At 35.4% G+C, this 24,280-nt stretch overlaps 1 protein-coding gene across 1 annotated transcript in view; it reads right to left on the reverse strand.

The window, feature by feature from the left end:
* Positions 1-24,280, reverse strand: part of EYS (eyes shut homolog) — a 776,683-nt gene that overhangs the window by 694,293 nt on the left and 58,110 nt on the right. The window contains exons 5-6 of the mRNA XM_031052748.2: positions 19,944-20,058; positions 7,095-7,254 (exon numbers count right to left, since the gene is read on the reverse strand). Of these exons, the coding sequence (XP_030908608.2) occupies positions 7,095-7,254; positions 19,944-20,058 (275 nt within the window). The remainder of the gene's footprint in view (positions 1-7,094; positions 7,255-19,943; positions 20,059-24,280) is intronic.

Here is a 24,280-nt window from a genome sequence, read left to right on the forward strand (position 1 = left end):
AGAAATCCAGAACAACCACTCACACATCCATTCACAGAGAGAGAGAAGCTTCCAGATGGAGCATCCTTCCCAGCCTGGATAAACAACATCATCCTTGCTGCCTCCTTTGCCCATGAATGTCACACTTGGGAGTTCCAGAAATGTGGTGGGGATTTTTGAGTTTTATAGAAATTCCTTGGCAAATTTGCCCTTATTATTTAGATATAAGAATTCTGGATTGAGAATAGGATGATATGGGTTATAAACCTGGAGTAAACCCTAATGTCAGTGCACTGGGACGGCAGCCGGAATTTCATGGGTGCCACAAAAATTAAACATAGGATAGTTTGGGTTTGAAGGGACCTTCAAAAGTCATCTAGTCCATACCCGCCAGACCTCTCCCCGGCAATGAGTAGGGACATCTTCAAGTAGATCAGGTTGCTTAGAGCCCCATTAATATTTCCCAGGATGGAGCATCTATCACCTCTCTAGGCAACCTGTGCCAGTGTTTTACTACCCTCAGCATAACAAATTTCTTCCTCATAGCTAGACTTAATCCATCCTCTTTTAATTTAAAACTAATACCTCATCACTACAGGCCCTATTAAAATTTTTGTCCCACATCTTTCCTCACAGGAAATATGTTCCATCCTTCTGATCGTTTTCCTGGACCTGCTCTGGACCTGCTCCAAGAAGTTGATGTTTTTGCTGGCTGAAGGCTCCAGAGTTGGATGCAGCTCTCTAAATGATGGAGTTCTAATGTTATTTAATGTTTTTATTAATGACTTAGCAGATGAAACAGAACTTCAATCACATAGTTTATACAAATTTGGTGGCCAATATGGAGGAGTAAGATAAAATAAAAACATATGTAAAGAGATTAAATATTTTAAAGGGACATGTTTTAAAAGTGAGATATGTCTCAGGAAATAGAAATTGAAACAAGTACATTTCAGAAAAAGTAAACTTAAGCTATTCAGAGAGTCCCAGAATGAAGAATAAAGCATAGAAGTTGTTGCTGAATATAAGTTTCCAGTGTGATACAGGTTAAAAAGAAAGCAGATAAGTCATAGGAAAAATACACATCAATACAGTCATCAATAACACAGATGAAACTGTGTCACACTGTACTGTCTGAAAGGAAGAAGTATTTGAACAGAATGTTGGTTTGCTTTTTTGTTTTAGAAGGAACAAGTAATGGACACAAAGATTAAGAAACAGCTTAAGAAAGCCTTGAATTTTTAATTCATATGTTCCCATAATTCTAGCTTGACTATGTCAGCTAATGATGTGGTATACTGCGTTTGAGAAACAGTAAGTAATACCTGGTTAAGCATTCTCTAAAGAGGAAATTTGATGTTCAGGTTGGTGTAAGAATACTGTAGTGGATTGGTTTAGTTGAACATGGTAAAACAGGTAACTGTTTTTCTTAATCACGTTTTCTACATAGTTTCAGTCATGATAATTTCTTCAGAAACACTGAATTCCAACTAGAATGCCTCCACCTTACAGAAAGGCTTCAGGAGCTAAACGATGTAAGACTAAGGTCTTCTAAAGAAACAAAATAGAGCTACAAAGATCAGCTGTGTAATGAACACAGTCACTAAATCTTCATGATAGTGTTTTTCATCTCTCCAATGCATTTTCTATTTTTAAATGTGTTATTTCTAAATCTATACTACACACCTCATCATGTTTTAAACCAATTAGTGTGATAGGTGATTTTACAGCACTGTCAACAATTTTTCTGCCTAGGTAAGATCTGAAATGCTGTTCCTAGTTGAGCTAATCAACACAGGATCAGCTGAGGAACAGGAAAAAATGTCTCTATGGTTATTATAGTTCATCAACTTTTTAAACCACTTCAAACAACTTGTTCTGAAGGCTTTTTGACTGAATTTACATAAAACGTGTACTTCCCTCCTGTTTGTTACTGATGATTTGATGATTTTTTGGTGGTGATATACAGCTAATTTGAATGTACACTAGCTCTCCAGCTGCCTCTCTGAATGTCTGAAGAAAGCTTAAAAATTCCTAGCTTCCCTTGTCACTTACAGCTGATTTACATGTTGGGTAATGAGAATGAATAATGCACTGGTGTTCTCTATGAGAGAGATGAATGGAGATCCATGGAGAAAAGACCTTTCCTGTTAGGTTTCACTCTGAATGAGTAAACAAAAAAACCCAAATCAAACCAACAAAAAAACCCAAAAAACACCCACCAAAAAAACCCCAAAACAACAACAACATAAAAAATACAGACACTGGTATCTGTGAAGAGACACCAGAAGAGACAGAAAAGCTAAAGCCAATCAGCAGAGGTCTGCAAACTCCCTGAGGGTAAATCTGGGAGTTCTGTGCCCTCATAAAATGAGCCCTGGTAGGTATTGGAAAGTAGGAAAAGAAAGTGGTAGTTTCTTTTGTATACACCTGATTTTGAGCCCAGCCTTTCACATGAACACACTGATGAGGAAACACTCCTACTACATCTCTGATATTTTGTTACTTTTAAAATACCCAGTCACTGATGCAGAGCACCACTCTGGTTTGAGTGCTGGTCTGACAGTCCCAGAAAGTAAAAGGTCAAGGAGTTTGTACTTTGCTCAAAAATAAAGAGGGTTTTCAGAGATGAGTGAAAGTTTTTGAAATTCATGAGCAGGTGTAGACAGCTGGAGTATTTTATATGTCAATTTTAAGTGCAAATTTTAAGCATGTCTTCCAGATGAGAACTTTATGGATTATTTATTCAGAAATCCGTACACATTGACACTACATATGCTTCTTAACAACCTACAGCATCTTTAAGCTAACCATATAACTATTCTTGATGGACTAAAATTCTATCAAAATTCTTTCTTATTCATATGGGCAAAATACATTCACTGTACAGAGATTTAAACTGGAAACTGAAATACTAAAAAAATATGAACATGTTCACAGATATTCTGTGCATTTAGAACATTCTGTTACATTTAAAAAGGAACTTCAATACTGATATTATATTTCTCTTTGAAAAATCAAGTAGAACATTTTTACAGTCTTTTGGCTTTTCATGCAATTGCTGGATGCCAAAGAATAAAAAGTATTTGCAGCATGAAAATTTCAGTAGTCTTAATATTTCTTGTGGAAATCAAGATCTGAGAATAATTGCTGACTTAACCTGCTGTAGGTCACAGTCTGCATGGAGTCCCCACAAGTATGGTACAACATTAGATATTAACCCTTGCTTACTTTTCTAAGTTTATCTGCTTCAAGTCAAATACTATGACACTATGTTTTCATGTGTACTTTTTATTTTTTGATGGCTTATTTTTCCATCTTTTTATCTCACTTACTACAGTGGAATGCTCCAGATGGACTGACATCATTATGTTTTCACATAATTCAGCTTGCTATCTTCTTAGGTGACAAATCTTTGTAAGGACCTGTGCCCTAGCTAAAACCATTTGCATTTCACCCTAACTAATGCTATTCAGCCACACCTTCTAAACAGTATTTTAAACAGCAGGAAACATTTCTAGACATCTGTTGAAGACTATTAGAGATTTAAATACTTTGGTTGTTGGTTTTGCTTTCTGTCAGTTATCACTGAAAGTTCTTTAACAGGAAATTGAATTCTCTGCAAAGCAGTGAAGTGTTCCCTTTTTCTTCATTTAATGAAGGTAAGTATTCTGAGTGAATTCCTCCAGCAATACTTACAAAGTTACTTCTTTTATTCCATTATTTCAGTCCATAGTCATTGATGTTTGGAATCCACGTGCATAAACAATTTCTCTTTCAAAGGTGACAATGCTAATAACATAAAAAGTGCTATGAACAAAGCTTCAAATGACAGCATCTGTTGCTCAGACATATACTGCTCTGTAATTCCAGTGACATTTCTGTAATATAAGGACCTCCCACGATGCTACAAAAATTCCTTTACCAGCTCACCTTCAGTACAGAGGATAGACCAGTAGAAGAAATGTTATTGTTCTTTTTATCTATTTCAGCTGAGACTTACAAGACTTCCATTGTACTTCAACATAAGAGAACTTCCCAAATATTCTGCAAATGGCTGAATGCCTGCTTGTCAATAGGAAGTAGTGAATTAGTTCCTTATTTTGTTTTGCTTGTACATGTAGCTTTTGCTTTGCCAATTAAAACTACTTTTAGAAAGGAGTTCAACTTACAAAGGTTTTTTTTTACTTTTACCTTTCTAATTCTCTCCTCCATCCCACTGGTGGAGAGTGAGCTACTGGCTGTGTGGTGCTTAGGTGCCCACCAGGGTTAAATCATGTCTTCCCTGTATTCTGGAGAACAAAGTGATTTAAAAATCTGGACTTGACACAGAATCTGGATTTTGGCATACAAATTGTTTCAATTATGCCATGTTGTTGTTTTGTTCATAGGATAAATGTTGTCTTACCTAGACTGTAGAAGTTACAGGAAATTTATGCCCCATATTTTCTTCTCTGGGCCACTAGCTATTATGGCACCAGAGCTACTTTCTGTAGAAGACTGTTATGAACCACCATAGTGCAAGCTTCATACAAATCTCTTTATAGTCATTTCCCATATACCTGTAGAAATTAGCAGCCCTGTCTTAACTCAATAAAACAATGAGATAAAGAGGGGAAAAACATTATGAATAAATCCATGAATTATCTTGATGAATATTCTAAAAGGAAAGTTTGAAGATGAGGAAAAATTATCTAACTGAAGCAGTACTTTAAATAATGGTTGGTGAGTTTGCTTTGGGTGTAGCTCATTTTAGCAGCAGTAAGATTATTTTAATTAAAAAACTTTTCTACCAACTAAATGAAGTGTTTAACATGCCCAATCAATTCCTGACAATATGATTGCTCTACACACAAGGAAAGATAGTAGTTAATTAGAGGAAACTTCTCCAAGAACAATTGGTCTCCTACGCAAAACCTGAGAAATTGCTGACATGGGTTGTTTCATTTCAATGTCATAAGCCATGTTACTGACATGTACTGTTGTAGATACAAAGGTTTTTATCCACTTTCAGAGAAGAGAAAAATCAAAATGAAAATAAGGAACTAACAGTAGAAGGAAGTCTAAAGTACAAAAAGGGTAACATCTGTTCTATAAAATAACTATTTTATAACCTTTTTATTGTCTCTTTTGACCATCTAAGCTGAATACTTGGATATTTCTGTGTCAACTATCCAAAACATATTTTACATAATAAAAAAATAAGAAATGCAGTTTAAAATTGCATTTTTATTGTGTGTATTTGCTAAGCTTCTACAAGGTTTCACTAAGGGTATGGAACAAAAAAATTTTTTTTATTGCTTTTTAGATCAAAGTTCTGCTTTTCACAGCTGACAGTGTTACATCATGTCATATTTCTTTTCACTAAGATAAATCTACTCCAAATATGATTTAAATGTTAATGCAAAGACTGCAGCTGTAGTGTGTATAATTTATAAACACAATTAAGAACAATCAGATGTGAAACTGCAATAGCCTTTCTGGTTGCAGATGCTATTTCATTCAGGGAAGTAAACATGCCAGATTTGCCACTGCAGTGTTCTTCCCTCTCTCCCTTCCCAAACACATAAATAAAACAATAAAAAGGTATAAGTTAAAATATTGCTAAGGAACAAGAGTGAAGATGAAATTTATTATTTAAGAATAGAAAGAAGTAAAAAAAAAGTATCTATTACAATATGAAGAACAACTTAGAGTGATATTGCGCACAGGAAAAAATCTTTATATTAAGATCTCCCTGAACACTGAAGTCAGTTCCACTAGAACTCCATCATAACTCAGTGTTTAGTAAGGTTAAAATTTATAAATTGCATATATTTATTGCCATTTACTATAGTCTATCAGACTTTTGTTTGATGATTATGTTGTACAGTACAAAACCTACTATTCTTTTAAAAGCCTTGAAGCATTGCAGTCAAACATTATTTTTATTAAGAAATCCATATTTTTAGCTGTTGCACCAATAAAAAGTAACCCAAGATTAGTTTGAAGAAGGATCATAGAGGTGATAAGGTGGAAGTGAAAGAAGAAGCTGATAGTTACAACTCTCTGGGATATCATTCTATAATGTCTATCTCAATAGCTGTAAAGTCAATTTTCTCTTTTTAATACTAGCATTCTTTTAAATTAATCTAATTTTCATTCTTTATGCAATTAAGTTTCTGTCTTTCAAATGGTTACTTTTGTAAATTCTGGTAAATCTCTTTTAGCACTTATCTTTAAATGTATATACACAAGACTAATATCTGTTTCCTTAATTTCACCTAAAGCTGGAGTGAATCATATTCAATGATCCTCCTTCAGTACCCTTCCTATGCAAAGATTAGTTAAGGATTTTAGAGTCCAACTTAAATGAGGTTCTAGTTAAAGGGTAAGACTGAAAGAAAAACTAAGAATTGTATTCATTGTCGAATAAAACCCAATCTGGTTAATCTAAACTATTTTTCTAGGCTTCTTTTGTAGGCAATTGAAAGAGTAACACTCATGAAGAAAGTGTTTCTACCACTAGCAAATATCCAATAAAAGTGGTCCTAATTCCCTTCTGAAAATGCTTATTCACTGATGATACACAGAGCCTTGAAGACTTTTTTACTAGGTCTCACATTACTTTATAGACTTCTAAGGTCATGTGAAAGTAAATAATTTAACTCCACCCCAGATTAAGTTGCATAAATCATTGGTGGCCAACCAAAGAATTGAAACTGGAAGTTGGATTCAGCTCTCAGAAAAGATAAGTATAGTTATCTGAACTAATAAAAGTTGATACAAACTAACCACCTTCCTAAACTCCATTGTTTTATCTCCAGGCACTATAATCAAATGACAGACATCTAGCTCACATGTAGAGCTTCTACATGTAGAAATACACTTAAGTCTCTTAAGCTGAAGCTTGATCTACGTCTATTCTTATTATAACCTTAACTGGAAGTTTCAAATGTAAACCTGTATGCTTTACTTATATTTTGCAGACATCACAGCAGAGGGCAGAAAATGCAGAGAGTTGTGATTACTCCTCCAAACACTTATTTCTTATTTTTGAAAATTCAGCATTCCTATATTGAATATTTAAAAGGAAACGCTATAACAAACTTCTACAAGATTTGCATATACCTTACCTGTGAAATTATGAGGACACAGACACTGAAACAAAGGTTGCTCTCCCAGTTCGCTCATATCGATGCAAGTTGCTTCATCAGAACAACTATTCGGGTAAATCAAACATGCATTTTCAGCAAATTGGCAAAATTCTCCTGTCCATCCAGGTGCACAAAGGCACTAGATATAACAAACACACAAACAACAACAGAAAAACCACTGAGAAAACACAAAACTAAAATTTAATGTCAAATTTTATGGGAATCTGTCTTGTATTTTACTACTGAACTAAAGTACAGCAGAATGCAGTGTTAAACCCAGCTGAGACTATTCTACATGCCTGATGAAACAGCTGAAAGACTCAGAATTTATGTACCATGTCTGTTAAAAAAGTGTGGGAAAAGAGGATACTTGGGCAGGAGAAAATGGCAAGATAATTACTGGCTCTTAAGGGATGGAGCTGCCCACAGGAACAGAAGAATTCAGCATGCAAAAACATTTAAAAGGCTTTGAGGTGAGGGAGAAACCAGGCAGTGATACTAACACAGCCTGCAAGACAAATAATGGCCAACTGGTAATGAGGAAAAATAATATGGGGGTTCCGTTAGATGTTCTGACTCTGTTAACTAAAAAAATAAAACTAATTTCTCCAGATGAAAGGGGAAGGTTTAGAGCTATCTACTGAAGTTTTTTAGTACAAGGCTCAATATAGTATTTTTCTTTAAGAAAAAAAAAATATTTCTGGAGTAATTGAGAAATCTTTGGTAGTCTTCACACATTACATGTCTTTTGTTTTGGAGTAATGACAATACAATCATGACTCATTGAAACAAAGAGTTTCATTTACAAAAAAAATTAACTAAAACATAGGGACAAATATGTTACAGCATTATTCCATTATTATGACAGAATTATTATTAAGCATTACTGGGAGAGAAACATGTTGGCAGAGTCTTTTTATTTCAATAATCTTCAAGGACTAAGAAGCACCATGTAAAAAAAAAGACACTAGATATAGCTATAAACAAAAAAAATAAAAAACACAGAAAATATTCTCTTGGAATGCAAGCTTAATAGATTAACTTCTCAAAAGAGTCCCATGAAACCTATAAATTATAAAAGCTCAAATAAGGATATAATTAATAGCTTGACTTGAATCCAATTATAAGGGCAATAAAACAGTGTAGCCAAAAGTAGCATAAAATTATTTTACAACTTTTTGAGGGTGTTGCCAGCCACAATGTGTAAGCTTTTCACATGTGTACAGTGTGACCAGCAAAGGGATGTACAAGGGTGTAGTTGCACATCATGTAAGTAAGATATGTTGCTAAAGGAGGAGATTAGCTTAAGGCACGGAAAACAGGCAGGACATACTGCTGAATACAGAAGAAGAATGACTTCTGTAAGTCTGCAAGACACAGAAAAGCCCTAAGGCAAGCAATATTAGAAGAGGAAACCCACCTTTTTTAAGGGGGAGGGGGTAACAAAGCATGAAATGTCAAACATGAAGAGGCAGGGTGGAGCAAAAGGAAAACAAGCTCACTTTAGTAATTACTTCTCTCATGAAATTCCTCATAAAACAGATTACGTTGACTTTGGAAGTAAGAGCAACCAACAATCAGAGCCATAAGCAATAATTATATGGCACCAGCTCCATAGTATTGTATAATCACAGAGTATTTAGAATGTAAGTATTGCAGAATAACAGTATGTAAGTGTAGTGTGAATGGCTGACATGTAAAAAGTAAATTCAGTAAAGTTTTGTTTTAAAAACTTGCCCAGCAATTCAGTCTTCTTAACATTCCCATTACACTGATCTCTGATTCCCTGATACGTATCTTTTGAAAAAAATTAACAGTGTTCAGGTAACCAAGGGAAGAAGAACTACGGTGATGGGAATTCCACATTTTGAAACTGAGCTCAACTAATGAAACAGATGATAGCTAAAGTGGACTGTCATCTCTTGAGAGACCAACACATAAAAGGAGCATCATATGCAACAGCATTAGTGTGACTTACTTTCTCAGGGCCTGGAAAAAGTTAATGTTCTTCAGCGGCTTTATATCGCTTAGTTGTTATTTTCTGAATTCCTAATCCCTGTATCTCTTTGTTTGACAACACCCATACATGATTCTGCCATTTCCCAATTCCATTTTATTCAACCTCCAGAAACACCTGCCACTTCCAATAAACCAACTTTGTCCCTGATGTTACGTTTGGTTAACTCTGACACAACTATAAAAATGTAAAAAAAAACCATGGCATGTTTTAGGTATATATATAGCAACACCTACCTTTGTCATGCAGTACACAAAGCTTCCCTGAACAAACCTATAAAAATACTATTTATTCTATATGTCAACATATTTTACCAGAATAATATAAGTTGAGAGAGATCTTTGAATGTCATATAGCCCTACTCCTTGCTCAGAGCAGTTCACCTTTGAAATTCAGGCTGGTTACTGAGGACCTTGTCTTACTGGGGTCTGAGTATCTATAAAGATAGCAATTCCACAGCCTTTCTGGGCCACTTGTTGCAGTACTTAGCTGCAGTCTCAGTATAGTATAAACAATTTCTTCTTCATATTTAGTCAGAATTTCCCTTATTGCAACTTGTGCCAGTTGCCTCTCACTCAGTTGCTGTGCACTTCTGAGAAAAGGTTGGCTCTGTCTTGGCTGTGATCACTCAATAGGGAGCTGAAGAAGAATTATATCCCCATTCAGTTTTCTGTTTCCAATGCTAACAAAACCCAGATCCTTCAGCTTTTCTTCATATATCATGTGCTGCAACCCTTTCATAAGGTTGGTGCCTCTGAGCTGGACTTGTTCCAATTTTTTTCAGTCTTTTTTTTTTCTTTTTTCTTTTACATCAAAGCCCAAAACCTCATGCAGAACTCTAGGGATGGCCTCCAAGTGTTGAGCAGATGACCTGCTGGCTACACTTTTACTAATACAAATCATTATAAGATGAAGCTAGCCTTTATCACCTTCTGATTACATTGATTCATAAAAAGAATCATGTCCAGCAGGTTGAAGGAGGAGAGTTTGCATCTCTTCTCTGATGAGATGTCACCTGGAATACTGCATCCAGCTCTGAAGCCCTCAGCACAGGAAAGACAGGGACTTGTTGGAGCAGATCCAGAGCAGGGCCACAAAAAATGATCAGAGGGATTAAGCACCTCACCTCCGAGAGAAGGCAAGGGCTGGGGCTCTTCAGCCTGGAGAAGACTCCAAGGGGACCTTACTGTGGCCGTTCAATATCTAAAGAGGTCTTATAAGAAAGATGGGGATATTTTAATAGGTAAGATGGTAAGACGAGGTAGTGGTTTTGAAATAGAAGAGGGTACATTCAGACTAGATATAAGGAAGAAATTTTTCACAATGGTGGTGCTGAAACACTGGTACAGGCTGCCCAGAGCTATGGTAGATGGCTCATTCCTGGAAGTGTTCAAGGTCAGGCTGGATGGAGCTCTGAGCCATCTGATCTAGTTGAAAACCTGCCTGCCCATTGCATGGAGTTGGACTGTATGATCTCTAAAGGTTCCTTCCAACCCAAGCCATCCTACGATTCTGTGATCTCTAATATGATATGCTCATTCACATGAATCCCTGATTTCAGGTAAAACTCTTTAGGGCAGAAAAACAGTGTCTCTTGAATTAATTTATTCATTTTTATAGAGATTATATTATTTCCTTTCTTCAGGTTTACACATGGGGGGAAAATAGTAATTACTTTTTTTATAGTAACTAGTATCTCTCTGTCTTCTGATGAAGTAGAATTCTATCTGTGCATATCTCCTATAGAGACAAGGAAGGTGAACATGACTTTTGTGTAGTTTAAGCATGTGCTGCATCTTATTACTTTATAAAAAACTTAAATTTTATTTTTAATTGTAACCTAGAAAGGAAAATTAAGAATGCATATTTTATTTGGTAGAAGACGAAGATAAGGCAGACACTGAAGGATGAAAATTATTCAGCAAGAAGCTGCGGCATGTACTAGAAAATTACTGAGCAGTGTTGGAAACAGCTGCTGAAGGCACCACAAAATTTAAGCAGCACAGGGAAAACATGTCTAATCTTATTGGCCCTAACAAACAGATTAAAGAATTTAGTTGTAAAGTTATGCACTTCAGAAATACACAGGGCTGAGCTGGCTGGCTAAACTTTCATGGAATCGTCCTACAGCAATCCTCCTTATCTCAACGGGACTGGTCCTTATTAGGTAGAGAAGTCAGAAAAGAAGATATTTGGGCAATTTCTGCCCAAATTGAGAAGTGGTTTAAACTTGAGCACTGATTCTGGTAAAAAGTAATTAAAACTCAGCTAGTGTGATGTTCTAGTTTTGGCTAGGATAGAGTTAATTTTCCTCATAATAGCTAGTGTGGGGCTATGTTTTGGGTTTGTGCTGGAAACTGTTAATAACAGAAATGTTTTAGTTATTGCTGAACAGTGCTTACACAAAGTCAAGGCCTTTTCTGCTCCTCACTCCATCCAACCAGTGAGTAGGTAGTAGGATGTGTTTCTACAACACAGAAATACATTACAGACATTATTTTTGCATATGGTCCATTTTTAATGAACATGACATTCCACTCAGGTACAGGTTTTCATCTCCTTTATAGATTTCATGTCTTTCCATATGAAATAGAAGCATCTGGGCTGTAGGTCATATGGTCTTCGATACAGTAACTATTTCATAGTGCAAAATTAGTAAGAAATACTGCTAGCATTCTTATGTGAACACTGTTTTCTTGAGATTATTTTTCCTTTCTCCTTGAAATTTGTGAGGTGTTTTCTTGTCTTTCCATTCCTATGGTCTAAAACTCATTTCTCCATCTCACTATCTCAAAATAATCTAAGAATTTGTCCCCTGCATACAATGCATAGAACAGCACTGCATTCTATCAATAAAAAACAGTATTTCAGACCTATCATGTAGCATGTCTTTCACTGTAATATTTATGAACTTCGTGTATTTTTCATTATTTTTTTCTGGCTTATGCTTTTTTTTTACTGACAATGAGTTAACATGACTATGCCATCTCAGAAGTTTTGCTTAAAAATAAAAAAAACCATTCTAATTGGTTATTTTTAGCATATTTTACTGTCTGCTTATATTTAGTTATAATCTACTCAAGTAGACCAGTTATAATATGTGTATAAAGATATGTAAAAGTATTACATGATCAGAGCTTTAACTAAACATTTTTTGTTTCAATTAACTCTTGGAAAGCTGAGTATTTAGTTTATTACTTGAAGATTTCTACTGTTTGTTAACTTCTGCACTGCTCAGAGGTACTTAACAGCATGTATGAAAAGTTCCTAGGATGCTTTGATGCTGTTTATCACAACAGAATAAGAAAAATTGGAAAAGGTTGTTTTGATTAAGTTCAAATTAAATACTGAAGAAGCACAGAACTGTATAGGATATTTCAAAATTAACATGACCTCTTCTGTGGAATTACTGTTACCATGTGGAAGAAAATGGACTAATTAACCTGTGCAAAACTAGACCATAATAGAAGTATCTGACTTTGAACTACTGCTGTTTGAACAGTCAGCTAGAAGGACAAATACAGGGGGCACATCAGTGGAATTAATGATGGTGGCAAAGTTGCTTCACAGAGATGAGATAATATTGCTCAGACAGTCCATGGGGAGAAACCAATAGAAGAGATTTTTTTTTTAAAGGAAAATGACAATAATCTAGTTTATATGTTGTTTGTAAGTATAAAAGTTGCATCTGAGAGCAGTATATTGTGCAGTGCCAATTTTCACTGCTTCAAGCATTGCCAGTAGAGCTGTTATAAATATTCATAACAATTTTATCACCCCAAACAACAGCTTTAATATATAGTATGCCAAATATATTAAATGTTTATTTCCTTACGGCTTTTTTATACTCAGAAAACAAATGTTGATTGATACAGTGCAAAGGGCTTTAAAAGAGCCCTGGTGGCTTTTTTGCAAAGAATTGCATTCTGCATTTGTTAAACAAGGTAATGTTTTCTCTCAGCTATCCTTCTTTTTAATTCTGGGTATGTTACCTAGAACTTACTTCTCCTCTCATGCAATACATACAAACGGCTTCTCTAAGAGTAAGTCTGAGGCCTTGTCAGGACTACGAGATCTAAACTGATGTAACACAGTTCTGGAGATTGTTGCTAATTCTGCATAGAGATGCTTTATTTGGGGTTATAAATTCAGCCAGACTTCTGTGGATAAAGTACTACCAAACAACACTGGGACTGAGAGCGGCTTCTCATGGAAGAACTTACAAAGTGATAAAGGGGAGCAGTAGCAGCAGTTTCCACAAAGGCTGTTCAGGCTGGTATAGGGAGCACAATAGGCCTGCAGGGCTTGGCACTGCTTGCTACTCTTCTGAAAATCAGCAGATTGATTCCCAGCCTGATAGCTGGCTGACGGATCTGGTTCTGCACCCACAAGGACAAACCTCATCTGATGAAACTTGGAGCTTTGTCTGCCTGACAGTAATTTCTGCAGAAGTTCTTTTGAATGCATAGCTCATTCCAGCTTTCTAACATGGGGGAAAAAAACAGGAGAAAGAGAGGTTCCTTCCTCTTTCCCTCATCCACCCGTAAGGGTTATATTGGCTTTGATGAAGACAGTTCTTTGTGTTAGTATTCAAGCCTCTTCTTGTAGAGAACGTGATCATCTTCAGACAGCACATATTTGCTGGCTTTTGGTGGTGTTTTTTGTTGTTTTTTTTTTCACTTAAACTACAAAGGTGTGATCCATGGGGTTACTGATTATTCATTTGTGCTCTCAATTTTATTTTACCAACCATATATCTTCTTGGTTCACACTGTTGTTGAAATATCTCAGGTTCACCAATAAACTCTAGATATAACAGCCATGGCTTTGGTATGTGGTCATACGGAAAAGGATCAAAAGCATATAACATGAACAGCCACAGAGCCATCTGTAGGGCAAGATCTTAGGTACCAATCTTTTCCATTAAGTTTCCATTAAGTTTCCATTTTTCTATGCTGTTACAGTGATCATACTCCTTGATATACACTATTAAATGCATGTCCATGTAAAAAAAAAAAGCAAAATCAGTGACTGGGGAACAACTCTCTGAAAGGTATGCATGGTAGTACACGTTTTCATTAATCGGTGTTCTCCCGGCATATACAAACACCTGACAGTTACAGAACACATATACTGAAAATTACTCATAGAAGTTAAAACCATTATTCCTTTTTGCCTAGCCTCACTCCCCCTTTACAGCACAGTCTATTTTCACTGCACTGTGTGAACACCAGCCAGAAATCAGCAGCAATTCCTGCTACTCTTTTGGAAAGTGCCAGGACATCCATTGACAATGATTCCAACATAAAATTTCACATTCAAGTGTGAGCACAGCTTTTCAGAGAAAATTTTTTAACACTTGCTTCGAATTGCCAACAGTAGGTATAATTGTAAAACCTAGAATGATAACACAGATTACCGTCTCTTTCTTTAATGCTGCTCTAGTGTTTATTTGTTGCCAACACAGCCCTGCTATTCAGGCAACATGTATAATTTTCTTAGTCCTTCTCTCAAGTATAGTGCAGGCAACTGGAAATTGACTTTACAATGAAATTGCCTTCACTTCATCTTTTAGCTTTATTTCTTTGTCTATATGACTCAGTTCCTCTGTTAGCTGTAAGCACATAACCTTGCATGAATCAGCGGTTTGTCAGGATGATGGGAGTTTGACAAAATAGACTTCAGCATGCTATGCAAACCATGTAAGTTCAAAGACAATTGCTTGTAATGTAGTAAGGGGCTGTTAGGCAAAAAGAAACAAAACCAACTATGAATGAGCACTTTTACATCCTGCATTTTCACTCTGCATGGCCTCCCATATGAAGTGTATGGCAGAGCAGAAACAGGAAAGAGTGTGTAGCTATTCCAAATTTCCTGCTTGCAACTCAGCAGGCCTGCACTTTCTTCTCCCTCAAATGCCCTTTTCTGTAGGTATTCATAACTGGACTGTGAGTTCTGTAAATTTTATGCAATTCAGTCATTTCCCCCTAGAAAGTAAAGACAGCTGGTCTGCCACAAACTTGACAGTCTGACATCCCCTACTTTCCCACTCGTTTTTCAGAAACTGCACTTCTTTACAGTCTTCCAAAATTTAGTAATTGACAATGCTGTTATCCTCATAATTTACATAATTCACGTAATACATTCTTTCAGTATCTTTGGTTTTGTTGTTTGCTTGATTTATTTTAGTAATAATGATTCAGGAAAAAAGCAGGTGATCTTAAACAGAGATAATTCTTTGGCCTTAGTCTAAGCCACTTCCTGTGGATAAACAATTGAGTATCTGACTCCCCCTTGGGATCTAGAGGAATGCTTTACATCCCCAGGTGATTCCTCTTTTGTATACCCTCTTTACCTGCTTTTACTGCTCTGTCTGCTTGTGCCAGAGGCTTTGCTGGAGTCATTCTAATTCACTGAGAGAACTCTACCCAAACCACTACATGCCCCCACAGGTGGTTAGCATATGGCAGCAGTATGATTAGCACAAAAGAAACAACAGCTCTTTCTTCCCTGACAGCTGTCCTTTGGGAATTGTTGATCTTTTCCCTGTCTTCATGTAAAGACAAGGATAACAAACACCCATTGCCATAAACTGGTTAAGACACTCACATTAAAAGCACTGAAAAATACTATGAACTTAAAATTAAGAACACTGTCTTTTCATCTAAAAAATCCATTGAAGAAAATTAAAGAGTTGCCATAAAAACAGATATGCCTATTGAAATGTGTTTCTGTAAGCAGATTTTGTTAAAAAAATACTTTTATGGAGCAGATTATCACACTGTCAAAATAATTTAGATGAACATTTTTATTGAATAAACTTCTGCTGGAAACTGCAATAGTTACACACGGAAGTAACTGTAGAAGTATGGTTTATTTAAAACCTATTTTAATTTAAAATTTTCATTAAAACAACAGCCTCATGTTTTTTAATACTGAGTAGTTGGAGGTAAAGTTGCCAAATCAGGTTAACATCAATTAAAAATCTTACCTATGTGATGGGTATTGAAGAAAAATTAGCTATATTATATGTTCTTCTATATAGGTTTCAAAAAGTGATTCCAACATTGCAGATGAAAACAGCGGAAATTCAGTAGCAGGGCTCTTGCAATAACTGACAAATCAATAGTAAATATTAGAATTTTACATAGCAATATTTTTTGAAAGAGGAAGATCTGTAATGTTCAAACACTCTATTTGTTACCTGTCCAATAGATAACCTGGTTTCTTAAACTGAGGCAAGGTTACAATCTTACCTTTCTGTATTTTAGGAACTAGCTAAAAAAGTAAATGTTGTATCTTTGACCATCTACAGAGCCCAAATAAAGTGAGTTGAGTTTTTTATGTTTTGACCATAAATACAATCCTTTTCCCAACCTTTTAATTCAGAAGAATGAGAGTGCTGCATAAACTACTACAAGCAATTCACAGTAAGTCTTCCAGCCTTCAGTCTGTGGTAATTTTGGGGTTTGAATCCCACAGCAGTAAGTCCTCATGAAATTTAATGTCAGGTGAAGTTTTTCACTAGAACAGGACAGATGTGACCTGGCACTGATCTGATGGAAAACTGCTTATACATTGCACTGCACCATATTTTATTCTAACTATTTTTTAAAATGCTCCTGATATATACCAGTAGCGCACAGGAGAAGCAGATAAACAGAACTATGCACAACACTGTTAGCACATCCTTGCTAATGTGGCTTTATCATTTTCTGGGACCCAGAATTAAATATTCCAAATACAACTGTTCTTTTGTATTTCTTCTGCCGAAAACTGACAGCCCATGGACTGGGTTGACATGAGCCCACTAAAAACACTCATAGGGAACACTAATTCCTAATTCATAATTATTTTCATCTTTGACTATTCACTCAATTTTTACTTAATTTAATATGGTTTACCAAAAACGTTTTCTAATTTTAAAATCAGAATAACTGTTTCACAAATTTTCAAGCCTATAAGTCCAGTAATACACTGATAACATTTCTATCAGTTTGAACTTTTTCTGATTTAGAAAATAAAATCAAAAATGTATCTTAGGCAGAATTCTAGGTTTTTTACAGTCATCAGTTGGCTGTGACATACAAACCGTGGTATCTTCTGTTTCAGCTGGATGGGGTGAGGGAGATGTGGGGTGTGTGCTGCAAAAAGCAGAACATTCAACTGGCTGGAAACAAAACTTTCTTGTGTCAATACAGCTGATTGGTTACACCCACTGAAGTGTCATCAAGATCTAGATTTTTTTTCCTTGAACTTGCTCCATTAAACAATTTATTTTGCTTAATGAGTAAATTGCAGCAGAAAATGTTTCTCCATCACTACCTATCAGGTTGTTAAATCTGCTTTGTATTATGTCATCTGTTTGCATTAGGCTATGTCAACAGGAATTAACTACACGCTGTTTTTCTAATGATAAATCTTATCTTAATATTAATATATATACACCATGATTTTGATTCCCAAGATGATGGGCAACCATGCAAACAACAAAGGAAATTGTTACTAGTAGAGCTGTACTCTGAAGTATGACATATGACAATTGAGATATAAAAATATGAAATAAAGGGTATGAAATACGAGAAGCTCTGTTTCCTAAGAAACAACAATTTCTATGTTTATCTGACACAACAGCTTCATCAGTAAATACTTCCTATAACTTCGCATTAGTATTGAGCATAAGCCTAATATGAATTAGAGGGATTTCTTAATAGAGGCAGAAACAATTTTAGAAACAGATATTAAATTACCAAATACAATAAATGTAAGCAGAGTAGCTATTAATATTACAATTACTTATAACTAGTATCAGTTAGTAATCAAGAATTTGTGCCAATAACTATTACAGCAATACTGAAAAAGAAACTACACTGTTTCAATTCTAAGTACTTCCTACTTTTTGAAACTAAACTAGAGATTACTTTTAAAACAATTTTTAAATTACATTTTACGTTTCAGCACCCTGATCTTGCAAAAATTCCTTTGTTGAGGGAGGGATGGTTTGGGATATTTTTTTAGATTGACAGCTTAGGTCCACTTTTATTAAAAAAAAAAAAGAAAAAAAAAAACAGCCTAATTTCTCTTAGCTGGAATTCTCAAATTACTTGTCAGCATTTGATTTCCTGATAGTCCTGAAAATAAGTACTTACTGGGGGAAAAAATGAATTATGATCACTAAAGTTACCACAAAGAGAAGCAAAAAAAATGGCTGGACAGAATACTTAGTTATCTGTCTCTCTTCACAGAGAATTTAACTTATAATTGATGTACAACTGCTTATCTTCCAAATAAGGAAGCCACACGACAAACTGAAAATAAAATGACAATAATTTTCAACTGCAGAAATGGCTTTTAACATCATAGAAAGCATTGTGGAAACAATATCAGCACCTCTTTAGCTTTTGTGACTACAAGAAAAGTGATGAAATATAGACTTAATGAATAATTATATGCAAGAAATATTCAGAGAAACTGTCAGGACCTTGAATGCATCAACCAGCTCTAATTTGCCTAAACAGACTATATTCATCTTTCTCTGCACTCTTCCTTAGTGACCTCTTTTCCCTCTCTCACAGATAAAACTGCATGTGCTCAAAGTCAGCTCTGATGTGGCCTAGCACTGTCACCTCAGACCACCCTACTGTGAAAACAGAACTCACCTCTCAGACGTCTACATTTTCATTCATTTACACATGAGCTGCATTTAAGCTCAGGCACTAGATCCTTTCCAGGGCTATTTTGTCAGTATGCATGTATCCAGCTTTGTACATTGCTGATCCTGATCACCTGACTTCTCAGCTTGACTGCAAATCACTACAGACTTGTTTGGTGATCACTGGTCTTTTGGCTGAGTCTCTGAATCTGCTGTGGGCATTGAGGAACTTTGTGCCCTTTGTTGGTGAAGATATTGTCACTGCCAGCCTTGCTGTCACCCTCAATTCCAGCTCTCCTTCCTTTACACAAGAGACTACTATTCCTGCTCAATGAAGCAAGGAGTAACAGTAATCCTAATGCATTCTGTCTGAACACCCAAACGGGTAAGTGGGTTATGACTGGATAACTGGCAGTAGGTGGCCCTGTTTGAGTAGAGTGGTGGACAAGTTGACATCCAAAGTAATTTCCAAGCTCAAGCATTCTGTGATTCTGTAATCATCTCCTGCTATTTGCAGAATGAACGTTTGTTTAGAATAACCTTTATGTTCCCAATTATTGCTGTTGGAGAAACTATTCTTTCCTCTCTTCTGACAAGCTATGATCAGGAGAATCTTGGTACATGATGGATGTTAGAAAAAGCAGAATTACTTTATTTTTCAAACTGTCAGTTTGAATTAACCTCACTGCATGGCAGTTTCATTATCAAACTTCTAAGCTTTTATTAAGTTTAAATGTGCTCATGTTTAAATTGCTAATTTGATTATGGTTAAAGCAATGGCAACAGATGTTCTCAATTCAAGCGATATATTTTTAAAGACTGAGATCCTCATTTGTGTGGACTGGCACTGGACTACAATTATAGAGATAGAAATATCTCTATAATATATATATTACATATATATGTAATTTTTACAATAAAAATACTTTTCAGTTTTTTTACTTAATACAATACAAACCATGCTTTCAGTAAAAAAGTAATAAAAAAATCCATATTACCCAAGTGAATTGTCCTTATGTTATTGATTTAAATAAATAAAACACATAAATGTATGTCCCTCTTGTCTCTTAAGAATAATGAATGGATTTCAAGTTTTGCTTGTTTGAAGCTTTTGTACTTTGGAGCACTGAATTAGTTTAACATGTATTAAATTACTTACAGTGAATCCACCAATTATATTAAGACACAATCCTTCATTCAGACAGTTGATGCTGAGCAGCCTGCAGTAGTCAATTACTTCCTCACAGTTCTTTCCAGTGAATCCTGGCATACAGCTGCAAATACACCAGTGGGTCAGAAGACTTGTATTTTAAAAGTTAATTGTATTTAATTATTTTCCATAATTCTATTAAATAATGTTCTTGCAGTAACAAAACCAACTCATATGTTATTTAAAATAAACAGGAAATGTTCTCAGGCAATTAAAAACCAGTTGCATGATTCTGGATATTTTTGCTTCCTCATAAAATATTTTTTTTTGCATTGATTAAAACATTTTCATACCAAAACTTCAAATAATCTTCCAAAAGCATAAAATAGTCTAGAATGACATAGTATTTAATAAAAAGCTGTAAATGAGGTTTTAGAAATCTGTTAGAAAGGATGAGTCAATTAAACCATCAGAGAGAAAAATTAGAAATATGATGATAAATGAGGTCTAAAGTACTTAGCATCAATCATTACTAATGACTAACAAAGATTAGTCAATAATGACATGCTTAGGTATGTAAGGAACAATCTGTGGAGAGAACACCACATGGTTTAGTGTTTGCTTATTTGCAATTCAGTATTTTCTTTAAGAGAGAAAACTAGCATTCTATTTTTATGACAGTTTGTTAGTTCCATGTGATGCCAATGGAGCCATTCTATGGCAAAAGGAACTGCAGGTATTTCTTCTGCTTCATGTCAGCACTTGTCATTAGTAGGTGAAAATCTTTTTCTTATCTATCCTTCCAGTGATTAAAAAATCCTCTGTATACAAACAAAAGAGATGAGGTAGATACAAATGTAAACAAGTCTTATTCAAAAGCAACAATGGAACAAAGTAGAAAAATATTTGAATATGTATATCTTGCTCAAAATGTGCAAAAAGTAAAATCCAGACTGCAAAAACTCTTTTGTGCTTGATCTGATACATTCTTGTCAAATTCACTCAGTATTTACTTGCAGACATGCTTAGCATGTTCCTCTGTCTAAAGGCTCCTTCTGGTAGCATAGGAAAAAAAAAAAGATTTAAGTAGAAGAGAAAAATAATGGCCAATTGCCTGAAAATTTGTATTTGTGACGGAACCCAAAAGTAATAGATGGAAAGTTTCTTTAGCTCTTTCTGAGGGAAACTTTGTCTAATGACTCAGCACAGAAGCTGGAAATCATGAAGATGACAAATAATTGCTTATTTTTTTTTTTCCTATGCTGTTCTTCCACTGGATTCATGTTGCTTATATTTTCCCATTTTTAGAAACAATATCATGGCTGGTTTCAGTATGCAGAAGCCTCTCACAGTTATGTAGCGCAAGGAAGGGATATATTATCAATAGCAAATAGTCAACAAAATTTAATAAACGCTAAGTTAGCTGCATTTTCTAACTCAGTTAAGGTGCCTAATCAATGGGTATGGTTATGTCTGTGAGGGATGCACAGAGGCACCCAGCATGTCCAGAAGCTTAAGTCACTTCTTAACCTTTGGTGAAGTGTCAAACCAGCTGCATTTCACCAGAAACCCCCAGAAAGTATCCACACAGTCCATATCTAGGTCCATTTGGACAGAGATAGGTGGATATGAGAAAGCCTTCTCTAAATAGTTATTTCTTTCAGGCTGGTATAAACACAACCACAGGAGGACACTATATGCAAGTAGCAATGGACTACATAATCTTCACCCTTCTCTTGAAAAAATGGCTGTATGTAAATCCTATATTTATATTGCTACCTTTTCAAGTACTTAGAATCAAAACTCTTGCAAAGTTTATTGTTAACTCATTTCTGGTTCACATATTGTAGCTAAAAGAAGCTTTTCATTATACTTGCCTGCTTTTATTTAGGAATGTTATTGGATAGTTTCCCTCTAAACAGAAGTACTCATATCAACAGATGGCATATTTGTTGTCCTCTATGTCACAGCACCATTCAGCCACAATTATATTTATACGTCAAAGGAATGTAAATGTAAGTAAAAGTCTCTCTTGTTAAAATTCCATTTTTAATTAACACTTAAAACCAAATCAGAGCAACTCAATTGTAACATTTGTTTTACTGGTTTGTCTTTACCAATGATCCTGTATCAGGTGAAAAAGCTCCTACTTTTCTGGTTCAATTTATTTGGGTAATTGATGACTGTTCCATAAAAAACTGTTTAGTAAGACAATTTTGGAAGCTGCTTCTTCCATTTTAAAAATTTGCTAATTTTTCCCATTTTTGTTTTTGATATCATTTTGCAATAGACATACCAAAGTCAGAGGAGGTAAGAGTAAAGTAGCATTAACAAAGTTGACAGTGAAGTTCTGAAGAAGACACCAACAGAACAAATTTTCTCAGAACACCCTTTCATATATTTTGTGATTTTTTATTGTCCTAACGAACATGGATAATAGAAGATACAAAGTAAAAAATCACACTTTATTGTGATGGATATCCTTGTTCACTGCTTATTTGAAATCACCTTAAATTTTGACATTTAAGAAAAACTGCTACTATTAGAATCTAAGCACAAAGCTGTATATGATAGCAAGACTGAAAGGATGGAATTAGGATACAAGACAGTCATACGTCATAACTGAAGTGGAGAAAAATTATAATAAGTGTGTTTGGTTATATGTTTAGAATTGAAAACAACTGCTTTCCCGAAGAAAGGACAAGTAGATAGAAGATGAGATGGTGATGGATATAAGCAAAATGGAGCTTGGATATAAGGAGAAGCATATAAAGTAGGGACAAGGAAACAAAACAAGGAGTAAAAAGGTCAGTTCAGCTATTACTTGGATTTATATATGCATGTGAGCTAAATGCCATTACGTTTCTTCAAAATGTTAAAAAGTGGATCAGGTAGTAGTATTGCACCACAGGAAACACATGCAGTTTTCTATGAAGTAACTAGACATAGTCATAACCTACATTATTGGACAATGATGACAAAAAATGAAACAAAACTTCTGCTTAAAACCTTGAATGAGAAACTCAAAACATCCTGAATAAAGCAACAAAGTTAATGGTAGGTTTGCTTTTGGTAAAATGAATTCAGAAACAACTCACAAACAGAAAGCTTCAGAGTGTGTGACTTAACAAAACTGAAACTGTTAAATCACTGTTCCTATAGAAAGTAGCTAACTCGAGACATGCAACTACAAAGATAATTTTGAATCCTAGAAATAGTAAAATCTGCTGACTGTTGGCCCTCTCTGGAAGTCAGCATCTCCTCTACATTCTGATTTTGGCAATACTGTAGCTCCCACAACCAACTACTGAATCTGGTGTCCTTTTAAAAAGTATGTGATTCATACTCCCTGGAAATGCCTTCTCTCAACTAAATGCCTCCTTCCCAGTATACAGGCATAAGTATATACAGAATTTACATTTATTAAACATTGAGGATTAAGTGGTAGAAAACTGTAATTTAACAAAAAAAATGAGGAAATCATTTCACATTTATTAACAATAAACACTAAAAAATATTACAATCAGTAACTGGAGCCTTCAGGGACTGAATGATAATACTATGCCTGTGTGCTGGTTTTCAATATGTGAATGGACAAGCTGCTAGATAATCTCATGCAAGTACCTTTTCCCATGGAAGTCTGGACCAGATGATCTTTTGAGGTCTCTTCTAATCTGGCTCTTCTATGATTCTCTCATTCTATTCAAACCAATTTCCAGCACTGCTATACTTATCTAACATTAGAAGTCTGCAGTTTTAGTATTTGGTTTAGGACATCAAACCAGGCTTTCTCTGTGTCTCTTTAAAGAGAAAATCTTAAACCTCAAGAAGATGCTTCATCTCACCTGTCCTGGATACAACTCTTCAGAATAGAAGTAATTTTCTGGAGTTCCTCCTTAACAAAGAAAGTCTGCTGTGCAACTTGGATGCTAAGGAAAACTATGGGGGTCTAAAGTTTTTAAGTTTTTATGTAAATAGTCTGTAAGGGCAAGGCACTTGACACTGTGCAAAGCTGAAGGATGCACTCTCCATAACTCTGTTGACAGTGCTCTCCCTAGGATGTTATTCCCCTTTTTAGAGTGTTCTTAGTGTTAAAAAATAACAAACTTCTAAACTCTATCACAGCTACGGGTTGGGCAAAGACGAGATTCAGAGAAGCCCTGCAGAGAAGGACTTGGGGGTGTTGGTCGATGAGAAAATGAACATGAGCCGGCTTCAATGTCTGCCTGCAGCCCAGAAAGCCAACTGTATCCTGGGCTGTATCAAAAGGAGCGTGACCAGCAGGTCAAAGGAGGTGATCCTGCCCTTCTACTCTGCTCTCGTGAGACCTCACTTGGAGTATTTTG

The sequence above is a fragment of the Melopsittacus undulatus genome, chromosome 3 (genome assembly GCF_012275295.1).
Source record: "Melopsittacus undulatus isolate bMelUnd1 chromosome 3, bMelUnd1.mat.Z, whole genome shotgun sequence".
Classification (NCBI taxonomy): domain Eukaryota; kingdom Metazoa; phylum Chordata; class Aves; order Psittaciformes; family Psittaculidae; genus Melopsittacus; species Melopsittacus undulatus.